The sequence below is a fragment of the Annulohypoxylon truncatum genome (assembly GCF_022578515.1).
Source record: "Annulohypoxylon truncatum strain CBS 140777 unplaced genomic scaffold F4807scaffold_2, whole genome shotgun sequence".
In the NCBI taxonomy this organism is placed as follows: Eukaryota; Fungi; Ascomycota; class Sordariomycetes; order Xylariales; family Hypoxylaceae; genus Annulohypoxylon; species Annulohypoxylon truncatum.
The window spans coordinates 660,780-683,882 of record NW_025953788.1 but is presented as its reverse complement, the minus strand read 5'-3'; the positions used below and the strand labels follow the sequence as shown (position 1 = coordinate 683,882).

At 45.8% G+C, this 23,103-nt stretch overlaps 8 protein-coding genes across 8 annotated transcripts; 6 read left to right on the top strand and 2 right to left on the bottom strand.

Moving 5' to 3' along the window:
- Positions 1 to 735: 735 nt before the first annotated feature.
- On the top strand, positions 736 to 2,790 carry F4807DRAFT_449513 (GTP cyclohydrolase 1; the record flags this gene model as incomplete). Its single annotated transcript, XM_048000031.1, has 4 exons — positions 736 to 801; positions 981 to 1,011; positions 2,141 to 2,388; positions 2,479 to 2,790. 4 exons carry the CDS (start codon positions 736 to 738, stop codon positions 2,788 to 2,790), a joined length of 657 nt encoding a protein of 218 aa, XP_047858696.1.
- A 1,490-nt stretch (positions 2,791 to 4,280) lies between these two features.
- On the top strand, positions 4,281 to 7,034 carry F4807DRAFT_468123 (uncharacterized protein; the record flags this gene model as incomplete). The annotated part of the gene is made up of 2 exons (XM_048002570.1): positions 4,281 to 4,386; positions 4,417 to 7,034. The coding sequence occupies 2 exons, from the start codon at positions 4,281 to 4,283 to the stop codon at positions 6,915 to 6,917; spliced, it is 2,607 nt and encodes an 868-aa protein (XP_047858695.1). The 3' UTR covers positions 6,918 to 7,034.
- Positions 7,035 to 7,609: 575 nt separating this feature from the next.
- Positions 7,610 to 9,181, top strand: F4807DRAFT_455819 (uncharacterized protein; the record flags this gene model as incomplete). Its single annotated transcript, XM_048000779.1, has 1 exon — positions 7,610 to 9,181. The coding sequence occupies one exon, from the start codon at positions 7,610 to 7,612 to the stop codon at positions 9,179 to 9,181; it is 1,572 nt and encodes a 523-aa protein (XP_047858694.1).
- Positions 9,182 to 9,610: 429 nt separating this feature from the next.
- On the top strand, positions 9,611 to 10,433 carry F4807DRAFT_117375 (ergosterol biosynthesis protein-like protein Erg28). The gene is made up of 2 exons (XM_047992842.1): positions 9,611 to 9,861; positions 9,928 to 10,433. The coding sequence occupies exons 1-2, from the start codon at positions 9,799 to 9,801 to the stop codon at positions 10,276 to 10,278; spliced, it is 414 nt and encodes a 137-aa protein (XP_047858693.1). The 5' UTR covers positions 9,611 to 9,798; the 3' UTR covers positions 10,279 to 10,433.
- Positions 10,434 to 10,999: 566 nt separating this feature from the next.
- Positions 11,000 to 13,401, top strand: F4807DRAFT_117371 (uncharacterized protein). Its single transcript, XM_047992841.1, has 2 exons — positions 11,000 to 12,608; positions 12,680 to 13,401. The coding sequence occupies exons 1-2, from the start codon at positions 11,105 to 11,107 to the stop codon at positions 13,177 to 13,179; spliced, it is 2,004 nt and encodes a 667-aa protein (XP_047858692.1). The 5' UTR covers positions 11,000 to 11,104; the 3' UTR covers positions 13,180 to 13,401.
- F4807DRAFT_117380 (uncharacterized protein) lies at positions 13,402 to 16,460 on the bottom strand. The gene is made up of 2 exons (XM_047992843.1): positions 16,071 to 16,460; positions 13,402 to 15,986 (listed from the first exon to the last, which is right to left on the bottom strand). The coding sequence occupies exons 1-2, from the start codon at positions 16,102 to 16,104 to the stop codon at positions 13,624 to 13,626; spliced, it is 2,397 nt and encodes a 798-aa protein (XP_047858691.1). The 5' UTR covers positions 16,105 to 16,460; the 3' UTR covers positions 13,402 to 13,623.
- Positions 16,461 to 16,833: 373 nt separating this feature from the next.
- Positions 16,834 to 19,685, bottom strand: F4807DRAFT_117353 (uncharacterized protein). The gene is made up of 5 exons (XM_047992840.1): positions 19,578 to 19,685; positions 17,903 to 19,524; positions 17,499 to 17,842; positions 17,156 to 17,446; positions 16,834 to 17,105 (listed from the first exon to the last, which is right to left on the bottom strand). Exons 1-5 carry the CDS (start codon positions 19,578 to 19,580, stop codon positions 16,912 to 16,914), a joined length of 2,454 nt encoding a protein of 817 aa, XP_047858690.1. The 5' UTR covers positions 19,581 to 19,685; the 3' UTR covers positions 16,834 to 16,911.
- A 1,599-nt stretch (positions 19,686 to 21,284) lies between these two features.
- F4807DRAFT_449507 (major facilitator superfamily transporter) lies at positions 21,285 to 22,871 on the top strand (the record flags this gene model as incomplete). Its single annotated transcript, XM_048000030.1, has 3 exons — positions 21,285 to 21,466; positions 21,517 to 22,313; positions 22,375 to 22,871. The coding sequence occupies 3 exons, from the start codon at positions 21,285 to 21,287 to the stop codon at positions 22,869 to 22,871; spliced, it is 1,476 nt and encodes a 491-aa protein (XP_047858689.1).
- Positions 22,872 to 23,103: the final 232 nt, after the last annotated feature.

Below are 23,103 nucleotides of genomic sequence, written 5' to 3'. Positions count from 1 at the left end.
TGGCGTCTCGAATGGAAATTCTATAGGTAAACAGCACCCACGTTATTAATCATCTAGTACCTATTGTGGGTGTAGCGGCGCGTTGAACAGCCTAAATTCCTACTTATTGAACCAACTACCACGTGGCTATGGGGATGAAGGAACCCGGCTGTATGGATCGATGTTACCATCTCCGGGCAATACCGACTACTTGGTACCGAAGGTCTCGTAAAAGATTCAACTTCCAATAAATACCTATCCTTACCTAGCTACCTATAGAGACTGAGGCTATTTCAGTCAAGCTGTTCCTGGGCAATAAATTAATGTCAATTTTATAGGTGCTCCAATTTTTAAGTGCTTACCTTCCAGTTCCTATTTTTAATGATAGGCATGGCATTATAAATCAAAGTGGCGACGATGTCTTTTAATACAGTGAATAACGGCAAATACCGTTCCTCCATCCTTCCTTGGCGTGGCTTGTCGATGGACTTAGGAAGATCCTATTTCCACTACAACCTTATTAACACTAGTAGGGATTTTGGTTAATAGGCGTGAATAAGGACGACAACCTCTAGATCTAGCGAGGAATTCTGTTAGTATAGCTGAGGGAGAAGTATATGGGAAGTAAAGGCTCGAGACTTGACCCTTGTAATAGCATAATTAGACCTAATAAAGCTCGACATATTAATCACCCAGATAGATTAATAATCAAACATAAATTCCTTATGCCACAAGAGCACGTGAGTATATAGCGAAATGTCCCCGGAATTAAACTTATCTCCTAGAGTCGACCACCATCTATTCCTAGATGTCACACAGTCTGTGGGTGCCGGATCTTTAATATAATGAGCGGAATGATCTGTTAAGTAAAGGGGGGCTTTGCTCCTATAGAATCAAGTGCTAGATATACCCATGCTCAGCTGATGTAACCAAGGGCTAATCCCTATATGGATGGATTACTTAATTGCCCTATGACATTAGATCAGTTAAATCTGTGAGAGTTAGAGCTAAGACAGCAATCAGAAGAAGTGGGTGATAGCAACATCAGACAAATGGATTGGTGTCAATGTGCATTGCTTGCTTTAGGTAACAGTATCGTGGGGTAACTATAAAGACTTGTGGAGTTTTTTTTTTCATGGAAACAGGAACATACTATGTGATTGGACTGCATATCCATCATGGATGTCATTGATTCGCTTTCCCAGATGACATGATATCTAGAACAAACAAAGTTTGTTTGAGGCTCCATGATTGTTTTGAGTTGGATGTCTAATTACTGGCCACTTAGGATGATATATGGAGATCAGATTATGCTCTAGTCATTGTGGCTAAGATGTCTGTTTTGACGTCTTCCATTTAACAAAGTTATAGACAAAATATTATCATCGTCGTCAATATCCTGGTGTCTAACGCTGAAGGAGCAGCCAGCAAAAAGGGACATGATAGACTGGGTTTGACTCTATTGTACTATGTAGTATGAGAAATGAAGCCCGAAGCCATAGTTGCCAATGCGGTTCAAGCTGCAACCTCCCGACGGCTAAGTGAAGATAGGATCACAGTTGATTGCTTCCTTGTTGGAGCTCTCCCAAACTGAACGCATTCCACTGTGTAAAACCCGGATTCAAGCCTTCTTGCGTGTGTTAAGTACTAGTAGGTCAGAAATGAGAAGCCTGGTAAAGTAGAGACTGGAATTTGTCCCTTTATTTAATCTTATCACCGTGCCATTTTTCATATGTAGGTAACTTTCTATCTGCTTCTCCTGTGAGGTGGTGAGCCTAGAGTAGTCTGCCATAAATTTGGTGAATCTACTAAAACCACTCTTAAAAACCTGCGGCTTCATCCAACCGTCACCTCCAATTTCCTACTTCCATCTCAAAGCTATACGCATACGGCTACACATCATGTCCAGCAACTCCACTTTGATGACAGATGTGGCCACGAGAAGAAATTGCATTGGCGGTAACTCTTCGTTAATAAACGTAAGTCCCACGAACACGCTTGATGCGCATGGTACCAACGAAAAAAGTAAGTATACTCCCCAACTCCGTTCAAAATTACCTTGTCTGATCTCGATCGACGTTAGCTATTCCAGACCGAAAGTTCCTCTGGCAACCACAGCTGGGCCCGTCGATGGACGACGCAGGCATTGTACCCCCACCAGCTGCCATAGCAGCCGCAGTTCGCGGCATTCTGCATCAAATCGGCGAGAATCCAGATCGTGAGGGTCTTATGAAGACACCTGATCGATACGCTAAAGCACTTCTGTTCTTTACCAAAGGGTACTCCGAAAAGGTAGAGGAAGTTGTTAGTGACGCTATTTTTAGTGTCGATACTCGTGATCTCGTTGTCGTACGCGATATCGATATATTTAGCATGTGTGAGCATCATATGGTGCCGTTCGTTGGAAAGGTACCTTTTTCTCTGCTCCTATACGCCCCTGAAACCTCATTATAAGATATACTTCTTGATACTTGGTGCTAACATCGCGGAAAACATAAGATGCATGTTGGGTACATTCCGAACGGCCGGGTGCTTGGATTGTCAAAGCTGGCACGAATCGCCGAGATTTTCGCGCGCAGATTGCAGGTTCAGGAACGTTTGACGAGGCAGATTGCAGAAGCGATAGATGAGGTATTGAGTCCACTAGGAGTTGCGGTGGTCATGGAGTGTACGCATATGTGCATGGTGATGAGGGGTGTAGAGAAAACGGGGACCTTGACGTCTACCCAGAGTATGCTGGGTTCGCTGAAAGGTAATGAGAAGGAACAACACCAATTTTACACTCTACTTGGCCTGGGAAAGAAAATTTAGCGTTCATTCACTAGATATAGCGGCTATTATTGACAATTTGGCACCCGTGTAGCCGGCATACGCGGGCTTTCAGGGGCTAAGTCGAAACACCCTCTTGTGGGCCACCCCCTCGTGGGCCACCCTTTTCCCATACAAAACGGCTTAACTCCGATGCTTATAGTTAATTAAATAAAATACTTATAAATATATAGTTAACGGTTTATGAGTTTATAATATTCAAATATTAAGAATTTTAAAGCGGCTTAATTTTTGGAATTTTCTTCGTTTTATAAATTTAAATAATTATAAAAATGAAATTCATTAACATTTTTTCATATAAAATATATACGAAATTGTTAAGGCTTATAACTTTATAAAAATAATATATAATATTTTAGTTTTAAATGTTTTAAAAATAATAAAATTTAAATTTTATATATATATTATAAAGTTTTAATAATTAAATTTATTAAGTTTATTATAATTAAAAAACGGGATTTTTATTTTTTAAAAAATATAAAAAAATATAAAAATTAAAAAAATCTTTATATTTTAAATTATAAAAATAAAATAAAATACTTTTTTAAAATATTTAATCATTATTATATAATTAACCTTTTATAATATTTAAAATATTTAAAATTAAATTTATATATTAAAAATCCGAAGTGTTATAAGCTTTAACAATTTTCCGTATATTTTATATGCATATTTGTTAAAACAAAAAAAACCTTTCATTTAAATAGGTTAAAAAAGTCTGAAAATTACAAAATTAAATTTACGCATATAATATAGCTGTAAGAGTGTGAAACCTTCATCCGTATATTTTTATCTATTTTATTTAATTAATTATAGTAGTTGGATTTTGACGGTTTTGTATGGGAAAAGGGTGGCCCACGAGGGGGTGGCCCACAAGAGGGTGTTTCGACTTAAGACATAAAGTTGCCCCATGCTGGTAATGAAGCAATGGCTGATGTGAGTGAGATGCATATAGAACATGGAGTGTGTAAGGCGGATTCCACCATTGGGTAGCGTTTGTTTTCTGTTATTTATGCTGGGCTAGGTCTAGAAGCTGATGCAAGCTGCTTGCCGGCGGGAACAAGCATATGGTAGGCCAACCAAACCGTAGTACGTGAAAGCAAAACAAGGCGGCCTAAAGAACTGAGTTCAAATTTTATGCGGATATTATATGCGAGATAATGCAATTCATATAACGCTTGCTCTTTGTTGCCTGACACAAATGTTTCGTTTTGAGCCATGCATGCATCAATGTTAGCATGATGCAAGGAAAGCAACATCAAACGCACCTAAATGTTTGAAGGATGTGTATGATTTAGATACAGGTTTGTTTCCAACAAGCCACTCATGAGAGAGCATCGAATTGTGCTGATCTCTGGTAGGATACTATATTAGTCTGGGTAAGTGAGTTGCTTATCTAGGTTGGTAAATCATCAAGAAGTTTATGATACCTACCCATAAGGCTCTCATAAATCACATAGTAATACGGACTAATGGCGCCACCTACACCACATGTGACCGCTTTGCGGGAGCTGATAGAGCAGATGCCATTTGTGAAAGGGGACCAGACAATCGAAAACGCGGAGGCTCGCCTCCACCGTCCCGCCGTAATTGTTCAGCCGAAAACAGTTCGACATGTCCAACAATGCGTTTGGTGGGCTCTGAAGCATAAGGCCAGCCTTACAATCCTTGGCGGAGGTCACAGTGGCCATTGTGTCGAGTTTAATGTTGTCGCCGTCGACATGGGCGCCTTTGGCCAAGTACACATTCTCAAGCCTTCGGGAGATGGAGAAGAATCGGGTCCCGAATCCGGTCCTTACGTCGTCGCCGAGGCTGGCTGTAAGACTGGGGACATCGTCGGCAAGGCTATGGCGGAAGGTTTGACAGTGCCCCTTGGGACCGGCCCAAGTGTTGGCGCGGGATCCTGGCTTCAAGGCGGCATCGGGCATCTGGCTAGATTGCGCGGGCTTGCGTGTGACGCTATTGTCGGTGCAGTGCTGGTCAGAGTCGATTCTGGTGATGTCGTCTATGTCGGTAGCGTGCCAAGCCAACACCGACCGGCCGGCGCAGTGCGCCCGGAAACTCACGAAGCCGATCTCTTATGGGCGATAAAAGGGGCCGGGACCAACTTTGGGATCGTGGTCAGCGTTACTTTCAAGGCCTACGCAGCCCCGACCTATTTGCGCCGAAACTGGATCTTCCCGCTAAAGGACGACAGTGAGGCGCAGCATGGGCTTAGAGTTTTTGATAAATTCGCTCAGGGACTCCCACGGCATATCTCTGCGGAGGCATATCTGTATTGGTACGCCGATCAGCTGCACTTGGAAGTGACTAGTGTGGACGCGTCCGTGGCTGTGCCAGAGCCCAGACATATCAAACTTTGGGGCGTCGAAGACAAGTTCAAGTACCTCAACGGCGTCGATTTACTCGACACTGGAATGAGCATGTCTAGGATGCATGGCGGCACCAAGACTTCGTCACTCAAACGATGTTTCTTCTTGAAACGTACCATCGGAGCATCCCAAATCGTCAGCAACATCTTGGGGGCCCTTGAAACTCGTCCCTCACCATTCTGCTATATCCAAATTATGCTAGGTGGTGAAGCGGTAGGCGACATAGCGGCTAATGCCACTGCTTTCGGCTGTCGAGACTGGACCTTTGCGTGCGTGGTTGCTGGTGTCTGGCCCCGCGACGAAGATGGGACTGAAACCGCTCAAGCCGCCGTTCAATGGGTTTACGACGTCGCTAAAGTCTTGTTACCCAAGAGTGATGGCGTATACAGTGCCGACCTTGGACCGGGCCACCGAGACGCCGCTTTAGCGACCAAGGCATTTGGGCCAAACATCTCTCGCCTGAGTCGTCTCAAACGCAACTTAGACCCTCACAATGTGTTGGCTCACACCTGCCCGGTCCCGAAAGCACTGGCTAGACAGAAGCTTATCATGCTTGTTACAGGCGAAACCTACGCCGGAAAAGACCATTGCGCTAGGATTTGGGCTTCCTTTCTCACCACATACACTGAGAAAAAGCTCACGACACGTGTGGTCAGCATCAGCGACGCTACCAAACGAGAATACGCATCAACTACTGGTGCCGACCTAGATCGCCTGCTCAATGACCGCTCCTATAAAGAGCAACACAGAGCAGCGTTGACGGCTTTTTTCGAGGACCAGGTGCGACAAAGACCTAAACTCCTAGAGGAGAATTTTCTAGATGTGGTGCGCGGCGCTGTAGATGTCGATGTGTTGCTAATCACTGGAATGAGAGACGAAGCGCCGGTCGCCAAGTATTGGAGACTGGTGCCAGAGAGCAGACTAATCGAGGTTCGCATCGAAATTGACGAAAACACACTAGTGATACGCCGAGCCTGCGACGGGTTTGGTATGGTTAGCATCGACAACAAAGCCAACAAGGACGGCAGCGATGACAGATCGAGTTTGAAGCCCCTGAACTACCGGCCTGGTTTCGTCTTCGACAATGACACGAATGGAGACAGGGAGGCAACAAGATTCGCTGAGAAATACCTGCTTCCCTTCTTCGACGAAGACTTGCAGCGGCTGGCCGACATGGTACCTCTGGTACCCGGCTTTCCATGCCCGGAATTCGGGTTCCACCACGTGTTAGACATCGCCCAGCAGCCGGGTGGGTTGACCCTATGCGTAGACCTACTAGAAACGCATTTTACCATGGATGAATTGGCCACAGTCGATGCGGTGGCATCTTGTGAGACTGGCGGCTTCATCTTTGCAGCGGCATTGGCCAAGACGTTCGAATTGCCCTTAGTGCTAATTCGCAAAGGTGGTAAGCTCCCACCACCCACCGTTTCCAACACGAGGCTCGCGTCGCACGTTTCGTCTTTGGTGACCGACGATTCAGAAGTTGGGGAGTTTGAGATGAACCGGTATGTGGTTTCAAGAGGCACGTCAGTGTTGGTAGTGGATGATGTGCTTGCCAGTGGGCGCACGCTTTGTGCGATGCTAGACTTGTTAGTTAAATCTGGCGTTCGTATTGAGGACGTCAGTGTTATGATCGTGGCTGAATTCCCCGTTCACGGCGGCCGGGCCTTGTTATGCAAGCGTGGCTTTGGTGGAGTCATGATTAGAAGCCTTTTGGTCTTTGGCGGTGCTTAGGGGAAACTGATGTAGAAATCCTGTATGTGTGATAGGAATGGCTAGTGGTAGGATGTGATTCAGGCATGAAAATATTCACTCTTTTCACAGATAGTTAGATAGATTAGGTACCTATCTAATACATACGCATCTTCTTTAGACCGTTTTATGGTAGGAGAAACCCTAACCGTAACCGTAACCCTTGTGACACTGTCCCATCATACTATCGCGTCTTTTAGTTATAGAAGTGAATTACCCCATATACTAATTTATCTCGATAGTAGGCATAAGAGTATCTCGCCTAGAGTCAAACCTCGGGAATAAGGACGATACATGAGTTTTTCATAGGTACATACCCAGCAGCATGAGTCCCGTGGCATTAAGACTGAGTCACAAGAAGCAACAAAAGTGTCAATCCTTTATTGTGGTCTTAGACAATGTTATTGTATACCCAGAAACAAAGAGCCAGCTTAGCATCAAACAACTAAACCATTATCGTGTTTAGGAACGAAAATCTACCTTATTATCTGAATAAAGACAGTTAGTAACCCATTTCTTACCGACAATAGGAGATGATTAGCGGTATCTGTTTAAACAATACAAAGCATTGTCATTGACGACTCTAATTCCTAACATACATAAGGATTAAAAGTAGTCTGGGGTTGCATGACTTCACTATCCTTCCCTCCTCCGAAAATACAATACTACCCGAAATGAAGGACCGACCTAGCACCCCTCTCGTAGTTAAAAGAGCGCTGTCAGGGGGCCGTGGAAAGAAAAACGTGAAAAAACGAAGACAACGATTTTTCGATCGGTTCAACAGGAGTGATTCCTTCGGAGATGACAGTAGCTCAACTCCTCGAGCGATATGTGTGTCGCGTTTCCACACTGAGCTTCATGGCCGGATATTTGATCGGGTAGGAAATCGGATCCAGTACGTCTGTCCCGTCTGCAAAGAAAAGTGGCTAGGACGATCACAGACCGCAGAGCAAATTAACGAAGAACTGATCCAAGAAGGGTTTGAAGCTGCGCGCATTCTAATCCAGATGGCGAGCGATGGTCTCATCTCAATCTCGGATCTCCCCAAGTCCCCAAACAAGGAACCTCTCGAGAGTGATTTGGACCAAACCGTCTCACTTTCGGAGGAAGAAGATCTTCCCAAAGCTAAAAGATATACTGCAGATGCGTATTCTAATAGTCATGATGTCGGCTATCAGCATCAGCATCAGGAGCATAAGCTTGACGGGTCCGATGACGATGTGGAAGAAAGGAAAAACAGAAATTCAAATGCAAGTCCAAACCTTCCACCCGACATGTTTGCGATGATCCTCGAGAAAGTAATAAATAAGGAACCTAAGTGCGCGTTGGATCTCTTGGTACCCGATTGGAATGCTTGTAAGCGAGAACATCGTACTCTAGAAAGATCGCTACAACTAACAAGAGTTGTTACTTATACGCGAGGAATTGGTTATCAAGCTAGTCACTTCACGGCGAATTTCGACCACGGAGAAGATCACATTTTCCTCCCCATGAAAACCCTCGACGATCGTGTCCTTACACTCAATAAATGGTGCTACGACGAAACGGTCAGGATATTCTTCCAGGAGGGTACACAGGTCTTCCGAATGGCAATAGATACCCTTCCGGATGATATCGCCGAACAAAGTTTCCTAACGCATGTTCAAGATACTTACCCCATACGCGGACAAGTACTACGACGATTTCTCCCCTTCGACGACGACCTACCTACCGTTGCAAACCGGAAGACGCCATTCGGTAAATCTCACGTCTTTAAGCTCCTCCGACATTTAGTAGTTCACTCACCCTTAGCATTAATGGATGTAAGTGCCCGTAGCATGGTTGATCCCGAGACGGAAATCAGCGACGACAATCTTGAGGCTCTCGATATGGCCATAGACCTTGATCGCGCCACGCCCATATGGCTATCTTGGTCGAAGATGCCGCAACTTGAGAGCGTGCTCCTAGACCTGCGCATCTACAGCCACGACTTAAACACGGAACGCGGATGTATCGGTAAGTCTGAAATCATCAAACGTGCGCAAGAAATGGGCCGCTGGCTGAAGTTGAAGCTACTCGTCATCGCAGGCTTGCAAAGCTATGGTTTTGCGACAAGTTACGACTCTTATACAGCCGAACGTATCGAGAGCGAGGATGAGATAAACGGTGAGCCTAATTGGATCAAGATATTCATGCCTGCTATACAACCCGGGGGTAGGATTATCCTCGTTGACCGGTTGGCGGACGATTTATCATCTTTATTCTAGTGAAAGCCACATGAACTGTTCAACAGGGTATTAACGTAAAGTGAGTTGGCCGTTGAGTCCTTAGGTGATAAGTAAGGGCTGCCAGCGCATCCAGGCCTAGCCCCTATTTCAGATGTAAGTAGGCATGACATGGGTTATATGCAATATGTCGAGGTCTGCGGACATCTTACAGAATATCTAACAAATTCATGTTAAGATTGTCACTTTGAATATTTATGCTATTATATGCCACCTAATTAATCAGAGGTGTCATTAATAAGGGAAATAAGAAGAAGCATGTATCACAAAATGTGAGGAAAAAAGGCATGAAGTTATTGGATCTTATTATTTTAGTGAAGTACTTAGTACTGTATAGATGAATATACACTAAGCGTCCATGAACTTTGTAGTGTACTGTGCTGCTCTTATGCTTTGGAAAAAGGTGTTGGTTTCAAATTATCGGGATGCACATTTCGCATGTCTCTGATATAGTTTTATATTTACATATCCTCCGGATGTCGTGAAGTTTCATGTCTTTGTCATATTGATCCTAGTAGATAGATGATTTACTCTGCCCCCTTTTCTTTGCGATTGTTTAAAGCGCTGTTTATTCAACCAACCGTTAGTTGAGCGCCACAATGGACCAACTTTCTTCGCTTCTGCCACAGCATCAGGGTTACCTCCCATACTTCTTGATCGCTGTAGGTTCGCAGCCTGCATAACTCATCCCACCTTCACAGATAAACTAATGTAGGCTTCCACCTCAGAATGGATTATCCGCTGCGATTCATAGCGTCGTGTGTTACAGGGGCAATCCTACGGCATCCCTGAAAGCGTTCAGCGGCCCGGCGGCTCCACCTCCGCACCCGTTGCTAGCCCGTACTTACGGCCTGAAGAACTTTTACACCAGTTTCATCAGATTCTACGCCGCATATCACATCACGAATCCTCAGTTATATGACCTTGCCATCTTGACTTTTGTCGGTGTGCTTTTCTTATACATTACCGAGGTCTTCGTTTATAAGACTTCCAACTTGCGCGAGGCGTCTTTGCCCTACGTGATCGCGGGGTCTAGTCTCATGTGGATGGTGTCGCAGCGTGATTGGTACCTGTCGTAGTGATGGGGACCTGGGAAATTACCAGGTTCACGGGGGCGCAAATGTCGGTGCGCAACGATGGAAGAGCGGTGTTGGCGGGCTCGGGCAGCGTTTTTTTAAGAACGGAGATATCGGACATGACATTGTTGGAAAGCAAAATTCAGCGAAAATTCAGCGAATTCATGTGAATCATCCCCCTGAATACCTTACAGTGCCAAGAGATCTGCATGACACGGGGCGGGATTTGAGCTCTGTCATAAAGCGCCGACGTAGCGACATTTAAACAGCTGTCTTCTTGTCGTGGAAGCTTTGGAATTTCGGCCCCCTCGAATCATAGTCTGCCCGCGTGCCTATAGGTTAGTCGGTTACTGTATGAGGTCGTGCAGGTCTCGTTACATTGTCTCACGTGGCTCTTCACGTAGGTAGTGCTTGGTGCCACCACATTGGCCGGGCGAAGGAGGGTAGCTTGCCACCCAATTAGGCACCCAAGACGACCTTGGATCAGCGGCATGATGGGCATTTCACCTTCGCGCGCTAGGTGTTGGCCTTGAAAAAATCCCACACTCTCATAGGACTCCGAGCTTACGTGTGCCCCGCAGTCGCCGACGAACATGATAGGTGATAATCGGTTACTCATTTTTCTAGAGCCTCACTTCCTATTGAATGATTCGAGAGTCCCCTAGTCGCCCACGACAATGATTTTGTCTCATTTCTCTCTCCTTGTCCGATTCGCTCCCACGACAGGAACCACTCTAATTGTGCCACATACAATTTCTTAAATCTATATTAATTTTATGGCTGCAGCCACCATTTTTAGTCTTGGTCCAACCCAACGGCAACTGTTACTATGTTCTCACGATGGTCTTCATTTTCCTCAACAAACCGCCACGGGGAATCGTCAAATCACCAAAAAGAAGAGCGCAAGCATCGCTCCAAGCACCACGATTCTACCCGGGAAAAAAGAAGAAGGATAGACGTCATTGACCTTGACGAACCCATCTCAGGTCGGGAGCTCCTCAGCATCAGCGTAAAGGAGTCGTGGGGGTTAAGCCATGTTGCGGATACTTTAAGGAAGCAATATCTGGACGGAGAGCAAAAAGGCGCCCAAATACAGTTCTTTTGGGGCGATAAGAGGCTAGACGGAGACGAGATTCCTAAAGGGGCATCACCTCTGCAGTACCGGTTACTAGAAGAGGGGGATAACGGCGCGCTACGGGTCAGCTGGAGAAGACCAAAGTCAAAGCTTCGCAAACATCAAATAGAAATTATTGAGCAGGAAATCGAAGCGGGGCGCTCCATAGGCAGCATCCGAGAGACCATCGCCAACTTTCTACGACCCCCTAGTGAAAGTAGGGGCCACCTGGTGGTAAATGCGAACCAAATCGTCATCCATGCGGTTGGAGGTTTAAGGGAGGGGCCGTTACAGGGCAACAGCTGGGAAGCGCGCAAGGTACAGACATGGCTCTGTCGCCACCTGGTCTTCGATATAGTACCGGTCGACGCATATTTCGTCCTACGCGGTTTTAATGAGGAGTACGTCTGCCAGAAACCGTACCACACTCCCCATGGTTATGCGGATGTGCACAAACTCAAGCAGTGGCTAAGAGACAAGGTTCTGACTTCGATCTATACCCGAGCATCGCGCCATCGTACCATCGACGTTGAGGATATCAAGTTGACGTATCGCGGCAAGCCGGTCAAGAAGCGCAACCACATCCGTCCCGGCGAGACTATCGACTTCGACGTGCCCCGTGTCGTGGAGGATAGGTTTATTCGCGCGGAGGCCTGGCTGGTTCCTCTAACGGATACGTGCATCGTATGCAGTGACGACAAGAGAGTCTCCGAGATGCCCAACAGGCGCAGGATCACCATGTCCTGCGAACACGACTCTACCATATGCAAGGAATGCGTCGGAGCTTGGATAGCTTCGAGCATGGACACAGTTACGTGGGATCGTCTGAAATGCCCCGAGTGCCCCCAGCTTCTCAAATACGAGAACGTCCGGGCCTTCGCCACCCGAGAAGTATTTGAGAGATACGACAAGTTGGCGGTAAAAGCGTTTCTTTCCAACATCCCCGATTTCATCTGGTGCCTCAACCCGCGCTGCGACTCTGGCCAAATCTACCAAGCGGGCTGTGAGCGAGCGAGATGCCACGAATGCAAGCACTCCCTGTGTGTACGGCACAACGTACCGTGGCATAAAGGAGAAACCTGCGAAGAATACGAGAAGCGCACCCGAAGGCAGCGGAAGAACGACAAGGCGTCTGAGAAGCACGTGAAAGAGATCACTAAGCCTTGCCCCGGATGCGATAGGAATGTGCACAAGTATACGGGATGTGATCACGTGACATGTAAGTTTCTTTTCTCCCCTATAATCCAACCCCCTTTTTCCTAGTACTTGAAACTAATAAGGAGTTATAAGGCATCTGTGGTCATGAGTGGTGCTGGCTGTGCTTCGGGATGTATTACCGCGACAACCAGGACTTCCTACAATGTCATCATACGCGGGAGTGCCGGTACCACGACAACCCACCAAACTACGAGGGCGGTAGGGCCTTTATGCCGTTCCTAAATATCAATCCGGCGCCGCCGCCACCGCCCCTTTTCGTGCGAAGGAGGCCCCGAGAGCAGAGACCGCCGCCAGCAGTTCCGGCTCCTGATCCGGCTCCCCAGGCTGGACCTGGTAACCGTCCGCTAAGACCTCGTCCCAACGCGCTGGACGGCGAGTTTGTAAATATATTTAGACGCCACACGGATCGCAATCCGCGGAATCCCTTTGATCCCAACATCAACATCAATCTGGTGCGGCCCCACCAAGACGACCCCGTGGGTCCCGACTTCTTTGAGGAGGCGATGTTCTTCAACCTTGGACATTTGATGAACCGAGCGGGACGTGATAGACCAGGACGCGAAGAAATATAGTTAGATTTGGGTGCAATAATCAGGAGTTGGGCTTGGGTTTAGGGTCTGGGAATATCCGGCGGATGGTCATGTGCAATTTTCGGTCATAGATGATTCTCTAAGCCGTGGAGTTGAAGGGACAACTTCGAGGCTGCATGGGTGTTTTGAGATTACTCTGCAATATCTTCGCTTGCTATTTCCGCCATGGAATGATTTATGCATGTCTATCGTTGATGAAGATTGGACATTACGATAATGAAATATCTGAATGAAAAAAATTACCAATGATTCCTTATACCCTGTGCCTGATGATCCTTATATAAGAAAAGAAAACAACCCTTCCGAACGTTGATATTTGCATCGTTTCCTGATCAATACGTGCTTCCAACCCTCTCTAACTTGCCAGTTCCATATCCGCCCCTTTTTAGACTTTCCCCCCCCACGAGCTTATCATTCAAACTGTCCTTAATCCGATGCTTTCTTCTTTGAGAACTTAGATAACCAACTTTTCCAGCGCTTATTTGTTCCTTTCGAGGAAACTTCGTGTTTTCTCACAGCCTGGATTCTGCCGTCTACCCTTTTAAGCCTGACAAGGGTGTGTTTCCCTTCTTCCTTCGTCCATTTATCCATGGCATCGTCACCCCTGTCATTCCCATTCTCCAAGGCCTCTTCCAGCTCATACCCTAGTAGCTGTGATACAGCATGCCAGACATTCCCCTGTCTTGAGTAAGAGACTTGTCGGATGAATAAAGCCGTCGTTATGAAAACAGTCAGAAGGTATAATCCGAGTATCACTGCCACGGAAACTATCCCCTTGCAACTATCCTGTTTACACATGTGTGCGGTCTGGACATTTTTGGTAGATGTAATATCTACCCCGATAGTCCCTTTAAGTGACGAGAAAGCATCCGTGTACCACTGTAGGGAAAGTGCTGTAGTGAAACACAGCAATGCTTCAGCGGCTCTGCCAGTTGTTAAGAGCGTGTCTCCAAGTAGCATAGCAAACCCCGGATGAATGGATTGCCCCAAAGAGTCGCAGTAAATGCATCCTTTCCATGTAAACTGCCAACCGCTTTGACCGGATATAATCATGTAAAAATACCAATCAAGCAGCATATATGTTTGCTGCACCCTTGTTCCATTATTCCAAACATCGTCCCCTTTGAAATCAGAGGAGTTGTTTTCCGGTTGTTTGAGATCGGTGATTGTTAGAATACCTCTTTCGGCATGATCTTGGTGCAATTCGTTTACGCCAAAGAAGGTTCGGACGTCAGATGAATTCCAAGTTCTTAATATTGACCAATTTCCGACTGGTTCGTGAAGAGGTGCCTTCGCCTTCATCTCAACGAACTTCGAATCTATACTGAAAGTCATGAAGCAAAGTGAAATATTAAGAAACCGACCGGGTATGATTTCAAAACTCGACCATTCTCCTTGGCTAGTTCTAGGAAGTGATGAAAGGTTCTGACTATCATTTATGTGAGACAGCCAATCCGTATTGAACATATTGCTTGAGTAGACTAGGTAGATTAGAGATTGATTGGACCAAGGCTCATCTGAATCCTTCCACCCGGTGTGGTTCTGTCCATTCCATGCTCCACCAACCGCCGTAACGGAGCAAAAACCGCCCTGATAGCTTGATATATTGCGTGTGTTTGAGTCGATGTGGGTCTTCGACGGGATAGTGCAATCGTATTTTGCATGATGACAACCCTGAGAATTGCATAATGATGAATCAGAATGCGAATCTTGTAGACTCGAACCGTAGTCTAACGTGCCATTGAATCTTCCCACGTATACGAATGAATGAGGAGCATCAGAAAGATTAGTGGTACGAATAACTCCGTCTATGTTAGGCCTCATGCAACTGACTCTGGAGCTCATTACCGCTGCGTCTCCTTTGAACGTGCGAACCGCTGTTCTGTTATCTGCTAAGCTAAGCGGTAGGATTGCTCGTTGTTTCCATCCAGAATCAGTAAAGCCTTTTGAGTCGGGAATAGATGACATATTCGACTCGACTTCCCCAAACATCCTATATGTAGGTGATTCTTGTTCCGGCGCAGGGACATAAATGCCTTCTATCTGCTGATCAATGTAGTTCGGTACCTGTACAGAGCTACTAAGTCCAACGATGGTGGCTTCGCGTATATCTGAGAAAAGGATAGTGGATGTAAACTGGAGAGCCAGGTTTCCAAGTGTTAATGACAGAGCTAGGAAAGCCTCGATACGAAAGATAGCTCTTGGCGAGGAAAATATCAACTCTGTAAGCTTCCGCGGACCATCATTAATAGCTCGGATGATGGAGAATTGGACGATGTCCGCCTTTCGAACGTATTGTTTCTCTAGGAACATCGAGGCAAGCATAGCCGTGCATACCGTTGCTTGCAAAGCCGTAACGACCCTTATAAGTAAAGCCGCGAGGGTAGTAGCTTGTCCCATCCAGCCATTCAACATGATTCTGCGCCACGCCATAGGTGCGTCTGTTGCCTCGAGATCGGAACCATGAGCTGCCCAGAGAAAGAGGAGGAACCCGAAGCCGATAAGACTGCCTAAAGTTCCCCCAACGATGATAAGACATCCTGAGATCCCCAGAGACTCGCGCAAAGGCAGTCTTACATCATGTGCGATATTCGTTGAATGTATTGAGTGTCGGCTGTCGATCTCGCTTCCTATGTCTAATCCCGGTCCTTCGCTAACATCGAGTAATACGTCCTCGTAATAATCCTCGGATTGACTCTCGTGCATCAGTGAAACAGACTGGCGTATATTATTCGCTGTATTTATCTCAATTTCTGGAATACCTATCATCGGCTGTCTCGAGAGGGAATCTGTAGGTACGCAGTGTTAATATTCATTATAATCTACCGATGAGAGGCTTATTACTATGTCGGTTTTCTCAATTTACAACTTACTGATATAATGAGTTCTATGATATTCGGCCGTCATTGTTGTCTCGCCTGTTGTCGAAATTTCCTTTTTGTAGCTTGCTTCTACCAATTGATCACATTAGCGGATGAGGCGAGTTAATGAATGTCAAGCAGCTAGCGACATGAGGAGCAGTTTTTGATCATTGGGATATCATATCCAATGAGGCTGATTCTTGTCCAACTATGCCTTGCCAATACACGTAATTAGTATAAATGGATATCGTGTTACGTGAAGTTACCTCAGGTTGCAGAATCACGTATAATAAAGGGGTGATCAACGTGGGGTCCAAATGATGTAGTATTGAACCACAGCTGTGATAAGATGTGACGTCTATATATAGGGTTAGTTTAATAGAAACTATCGTACTTGGAGATAATAATCAGACATACCTATAATGATCACATTTCTAAATATTATCGTCTTGCTGGTGCCAAGTAATATCTCATGGGCCGGGCAAAGCGGAGTCGGATGGTCTTGAGGGTTGTATTATGCATTACTACCTTAGAGTCCCAACCAAACAATTGATACTACTTGGCCATGATACAAGCTGAGTTCCTGAAGACTTATATATAGTAATGAAGGTTATTATTTCTATGCGTGGTTATTCGATTTAGGTAAGTTTCAACGAGGCCCCTTTCTGATTCGAAGGGACAAGGTAACCGCCTTGTAACGAACTGCGATGTGCTAATTATTCCCAATCAGATGTCCATCACCGTAAATGACTTATTGCGAGCTCTAAAAAGTCATAAATGAAGACCCAATTGTTTCCGGTTTAATGCTTAGGCGCCGTCCCGACTCCTGAGTAGCCCGTACTTCGTATCAACCTCACGCATAATATTCCCCGTCAACAGGCCCATGCAGATATTCATCTTCATCGCAGAAGCTCAAATTCAAAGCCTCTCGGTCTGTCCTAATCATCGCAGCCAGCGACGATGGTAAAGGTGTAACGCCCCATAGAAGTTTTTTCCTGGCTAGTTCACGCAATGATCGTTGTTCATCCGTCTCTTCTATCTCTCCGCCTTCTAAATTTAGCACATAGACTAGAGAATTCAAGATAATTTCAACTTACTATTATCATTGAAGTTGCTTTTACTTAATTCTTCTCGGTGAAGAGAGGTGGTCGATTGATACGGGTGACAAGCTGCCGAGAGCACCAAGGAGTCGCAAGCCCCCACAACCATGTCGCCGGGAAGCTTTCTTAAACCGTATAGAACAGGGATTAATACTATAGCTACACATGTAATGAAGAAGGCGAGGATCGCAGGTGGTGATAATCCTAAGATAGCAGTTGCACCTTGAGGCAATCCCCAGTCGTTGTTGCGATTCTGGGAGGTGTCGTGATAGAAGTCCACAAGATAACCTGTATTGTCATGAGTAGGTGGAACGGACAAAAGGGTACTTCAGAAGCTTACCTCCTTGGCTGACGAAGATGAATATAGCATTTGACGCAAACCAGTGCAATAGTGTGCTAATAATAAGCAAGGGTAGGCTGTAAATATATGGTAATTGGAGCCAATATGTCGAGTTCTGTTCACCGGCGGGATACGACACACGTAGTGGCTTATGCGGTGTAAGACTATATGAATTAAATTCCTTCTCTGCCAATAGACGGCTGAACATGGAAGAATATGAAAGAAAACAGTATGACAGTATAAATTGTGGTATATTAGCAAGTATTAGTGTTACCAAGAACCCGTATTCGCCAACGTAGTCGCTGATAAAGTAAGGGGAGTCTGATTCCCCGAAGCTTCCTTTGCTAATTTCGCGTTAACACTTAGATATTCTAGAAATTTCATCAGCACATCCGATGACTTACAAGCTAAATCCGTCATATAGATAGATCTGGGAAGCGAAATAGCCCCCGATGCCAATGAAAAAAAATATAGGGACATAACTACCAGACAAGGTAGACTTTGGAAGAGTAGATACAAGTCTACGGGCCTTCCGGTGCCAGATACGTGGTATTACTGAGTAACTAAGTTCCGTAGAATCATAAGGTCCTAGAGTCGCACGCGTCCCGAATTGTAGCCGATGACTATCATGAATATCGAATGTTCCTAATCCTAACGTTGTGGGGTCCGGGTTTGTAATGAAGGATTCCAGTGTGTCCCCAAGTGTAACTAACGATTTATAGGAGAGAAAATAAACAGCTAGTGTGCAGGTGACGGCTTTCAATAAAACACATATTATCGTAGTGAACAATAAGAGGTTAGATAGCCTAATTTGACATTTGTATGTTGACGATGGTTGTGCCAGGCAGTATTTGACGTTAAGCGCATTGAAAGTCTTGTTGAAGCCTAGTTTCTGTTGCTCGACTGAAACACAGGAAGGCATGTAACTTTCCTGTGCAGTGATTGTCCAGTCAGGTCCAGAAAAGGTTGCATTTGATAGCAAATCTAATCTTGTCATTCCAAGCGTAAACCAACACGAATTGCCGCATACTAGTGTGTCTCCATCGATAGCTATCACAGATGTAGGCAAGTAATTCACACACTGTGTCGAGTACCACAAAGAGTTTATATCGTTCCGCGGTATGTGAGAATCCCAGACTGGTCCCAAGTCATTATGTGGATCGCTAAATACCTGTGATCGAGTCCATCCGTCTGGGTTATCGGTACCGGTATCGACGACAATAACCACATCTCGATATTGCTTCCTTGGCTTACAGGAGCCATATTCTTCGCGGCAGGCATGAGGCGTCATATTGTGCCAACTCCCAGACTCAATTGCCGTATTTGTGATATTGTGGTACACCGGCGATGACTTATTCCAGTATTCCGCCAACTTTACAGGTTCTCCACATACTGCCTCGTATCCTGACCCAAATGAGCATCTGGAACCGTTGGACTTTAGCTCATCTAAGCCTGGGCTTGGAACACCAGCATTCGCTAGACTAGCTCCCGGTGGGAAGAATTCAACTCCTTGTGCGCCGAAACCGCTCGACGCAATAGTAAGCCTCCAATCTGAGCCTTGATAATTCGTTTTGAAAACTGAACTGTTGAAGAATAGATGGATAGGTATCGAACTGATGGAAAGGATAAACCAGCCGAGCGACTTCGCCGGAGAGACGAAACGGACGTTTTTGATAGATGAGACACCAATATCCAGCGACCGAAGCCTCAAATGAGCGCGGTCGATCTCTTGACGGGATGGCGAACTTAATATTTGCATGAAGAACCCGGAAGATGCTAGAGTTAGAGTAGATATAAGGTTAAGTAAGAAATGGAAGACAAGATTAAGGCGGTCCGTTTCCTGGCAGCTGCCCTCGAAGACGGTAGTCGTGGAATAGAGTGTCGACCCCCGCGAAAGAGATATAGCAAGACAAATAAGAAGAACTATCCCGTAAAAGAAGATCAGAGTAAGATTGAAAATCCCGGTACGCCGCCACCTCTCTTTTGGGATAATATTGAAAGTGCTGCCCATCGCGCTGTAGAATAACTGGATTCAATTCCTTAGGCACCTGCTAAAAAGGAGGATGAAAGAAAATGTACCATGATTCATACGGACCCAGGTATTCATATCCAACTGCATGATTACAGCAGGTAGCGAGACGCATCGACTAGCTGTTCTATTTTCGACGTTATGCTGTGTACCGCGACAGATTGCGTAATGTGCTTTCTTTTCCTGGTCGGAAGCCTTGGATATAATTGGTAGTTTTAAAATATGTCTCAGCCGCCCCTTAGAATCAGGAACGAATCTGAGAAATTAGCTACTTTTGGGGGCCGTTAGGCTTGGCTGTTGAACTCTAGTGGCGTAATCATCGCGTTTATGTATATATTCCTTCGGACTGGGCGGGAAATTCAAGTATTTATGTCTTCCAAATATATCCCGTTTGCCGTCCACTGTCAACTCGTTGAGCTGGTTATTTCCATGGAGCTTCGACTGAGATAAGAATGCACGAAGAGTTTGAGATGAGAAACATCTCTTATTTGAACTCTTCCGAGCCAGTTGAAAGTAGAGTTGATACGCCAATTCTCCGCGACAGATACCGGCGTCTTGTGAGTAACACAACGTCAAGCCTGCGAAAGGTGACACGTTTTGGACGTTACTGCAGCCTTGACAAGATCCTGCGGCTTGCTCGTCTGCCAGCTTCCATATCAATATTCTCTCTATCATTCGACTTTCAGTATCCTATATGGACGTATCATGTTGCTCTTGTATGTCGTTAGAAAACCATTCTTTTTTCTAAGTACTATACAGAGATGTGAATCTAACCCATATTGACTACCTAGGCTGGAATCGTATTTTTCTGGGGCGTGATACAGGTCTTCGACATGGACTGTGGAGGCGTACCCGAGATCAATGTGATCATACATATATGTCTCGACACAATTCTCACGATCCTATCCGTCACGATGCTGTTCAAACTAGGCCTAATGAAGGATTGTGATATAGGTGGTACTTCTGGTTGCAGGTATTTCTGGTGGGTTATGTGTTTATGGGACAATCTTGCGTAGGACAATATCCACACACTCATACGGTAATCCGCAGCTAACTAAATGCGTTAGAGTATTCAATGGACTTCTAGTATATCATAGCATCAAGAACTACCCGACGAGGCGACGAGGGAACCGCAAATTGATGCCCCGCATAATGTTTACACCATCCGGGGAACCCGTATCTGTTATTTTGAATCCGGCAGCTCCAGTTCAATTCATCAGTTCAAGGCACTCATTTGACTCACTTTGCCTCGAATCGGACCATGACGATGTGAATAGAAGCCAGCAAAGTATGATGCACATCGTATAGCACGCTAAGAGTTGGGAAATGTTGGGGATTTTCATATGCGAACATGGCTTAGGTAACCCCTCTTACTTAAGTCGTACCCCGCATTTGTCAGCTTTATTCTGTTATTAGATATCCATCTTCAATGCTTGTAAGCATTTATGCAAAAATAGAGATAGTCAATTTAAATAAATAAACCGAATTCAAGTTTCTTCTAGTTTTTTAGGTATCTGCTAAGTTTCATAATGTTCACGCGTGATTCTTACAGCAACCTCTAGGCTTGGCATGTCACTCCAATTTCGCAATTGACGGTGTCCGATGTCGTGACCTTAAGGGCGCGCGTAGTGGATTCTGATTATTAAACATTTTATTTGGACTTTCAGCGGGAACTATTTTATCTTAGCTTGGCCCCGTCCCCCTGAAGTTCGTTTTTCCCAAATTCTATAACCAATTTAGTCTCGGTGAAGTTTACTATGGACGAAACCCAGCCCTTGTTACAAGATGCCCATCTCGTCTACGTAGAAAGAGAAGACGACCCCTCCAGTAAAGATATCGTTGATTTTGATCCTGATGGCGACGCGGAAAACCCCATGGAATGGCCGCAGGCCTATAAATGGGGGATAGTGGCGCTCCTCGCCTTCATGGCCTTCACAGTGTGCGTGTCTAATCTAGATCTTGGGTTACACATGCTGATCTCTCTCGCAGAACATTCACCTGCATATCCGTCGTACCCGTCGCGACACGGATAGTGGACGACCTTGACCACGGCCACTCTAGCAAATCTGCGAGCGTACTTTTAGTGACCATTTGGGAGCTAGGCGAAGCTGCAGGTCCCTTGCTTATCGCACCGCTGTCTGAAGTATTTGGGCGCTACCCCGTCATGAACACAGCGAACGCTCTGTTCATCGTAGCGACAGTCCTGGCAGCATTGTCCCAAAGTACAAAACTTTTCATTGCCGCAAGAACCCTCACGGGACTCTCTGTAGCTTCCAATGTGCTAAACCCCGCGATTGTCGGCGACATGTTCATATCAGAGCAGAGAGGTTCGGCGATGAGCTTGGTCCAACTCGCACCGCTGATCGGTGGCGCTGTCGGCCCAGCAATTAGCGGGGCGATCGCCGAGACGCTGGGGTGGAGGAAAGCGATATGGATGAGCGTGATACTAGCCACCGCATGCGAGGTAGTTTTCCTTACGTTATTCCGCGAGACGTATAAAGTCCCAATTCTAAGACGAAAGGCGGCGAGGCTCCGGCGCGAAACTGGTAATGCATCGCTACGAACCGTCTTCGACATGGATGATAGCCCGAGGGCTAAAAAGGTGTGGGCCGCCGTCACCCGGCCTTTCACGGTGTTAGCGGGCTCGGGCATCTTACAAGCGCTATCATTGTTCGGATCTATCGCTTTTACATACTTCTATATAACGGCCACCACGCTACCCGACGTCTTGCAGACTATGTACGGTTTCTCGCCTGCTGCCGCCGGATCTGCACTTGTCACTTTCAGTAAGCTCAGCCTTTGGTGTATAAAACTTACCAGGAACATACCATGTTAACGAGCACGCAGGTATCGGCTCGGCTTTTAGTCTAATCATCTGCAATCTAACTTTGGACAGGATTTATATCAAGATGCGCGACTCCAATAAGGGCGAAGGCAGACCTGAATATCGTCTACCTTTAGTGATTATTGGAGGTATCACTTTACCCTTCGTCGTTGCAGGCTATGGATGGGCTATTCAGCTTCACGCCTCGGCCGCGTTAGTCCTCTCTTCCGTCATCGGAATTGGTGTTACGCTCATGCTAGGATTTCTGCCGCTCTATGCCTATGTCGTGGACGCCTTTGGGCTCTACGCTGCCTCCGCAATGACGGCTGTGATCGTCATGAGGTGTTTGGCTGGTACATTCTTGCCGCTTGCCATAGAACCGCTCGTAAACAAATTTGGCTACGGCGGAGGTTTATCGATACTAGGCTGTGCTAGTCTTCTCCTTGCGCCAATCCCAATCTTGGTTCTGAGGTATGGATCGATATGGCGACAGAGTTCAGAATACACAAGGGATGAGTGAGTCATGCATGTGGTCTGGGACAGGCCTACTGTATCCAGGTTGGGAAATAATGACATTTTGGATAGATGGCTAAAGACATTATGCTAACTAGGTGCTGGCATATCAAGAGAAATGAATTATGAAGAAGTTTCAAGCAGTTTTTACACACATTCTTTTAATGACTCCCACTGCTTAAAATGCCTGTACAAGATGTTAGTCATACCAACTCCTTTTGGTGGCGTTATGATTCATG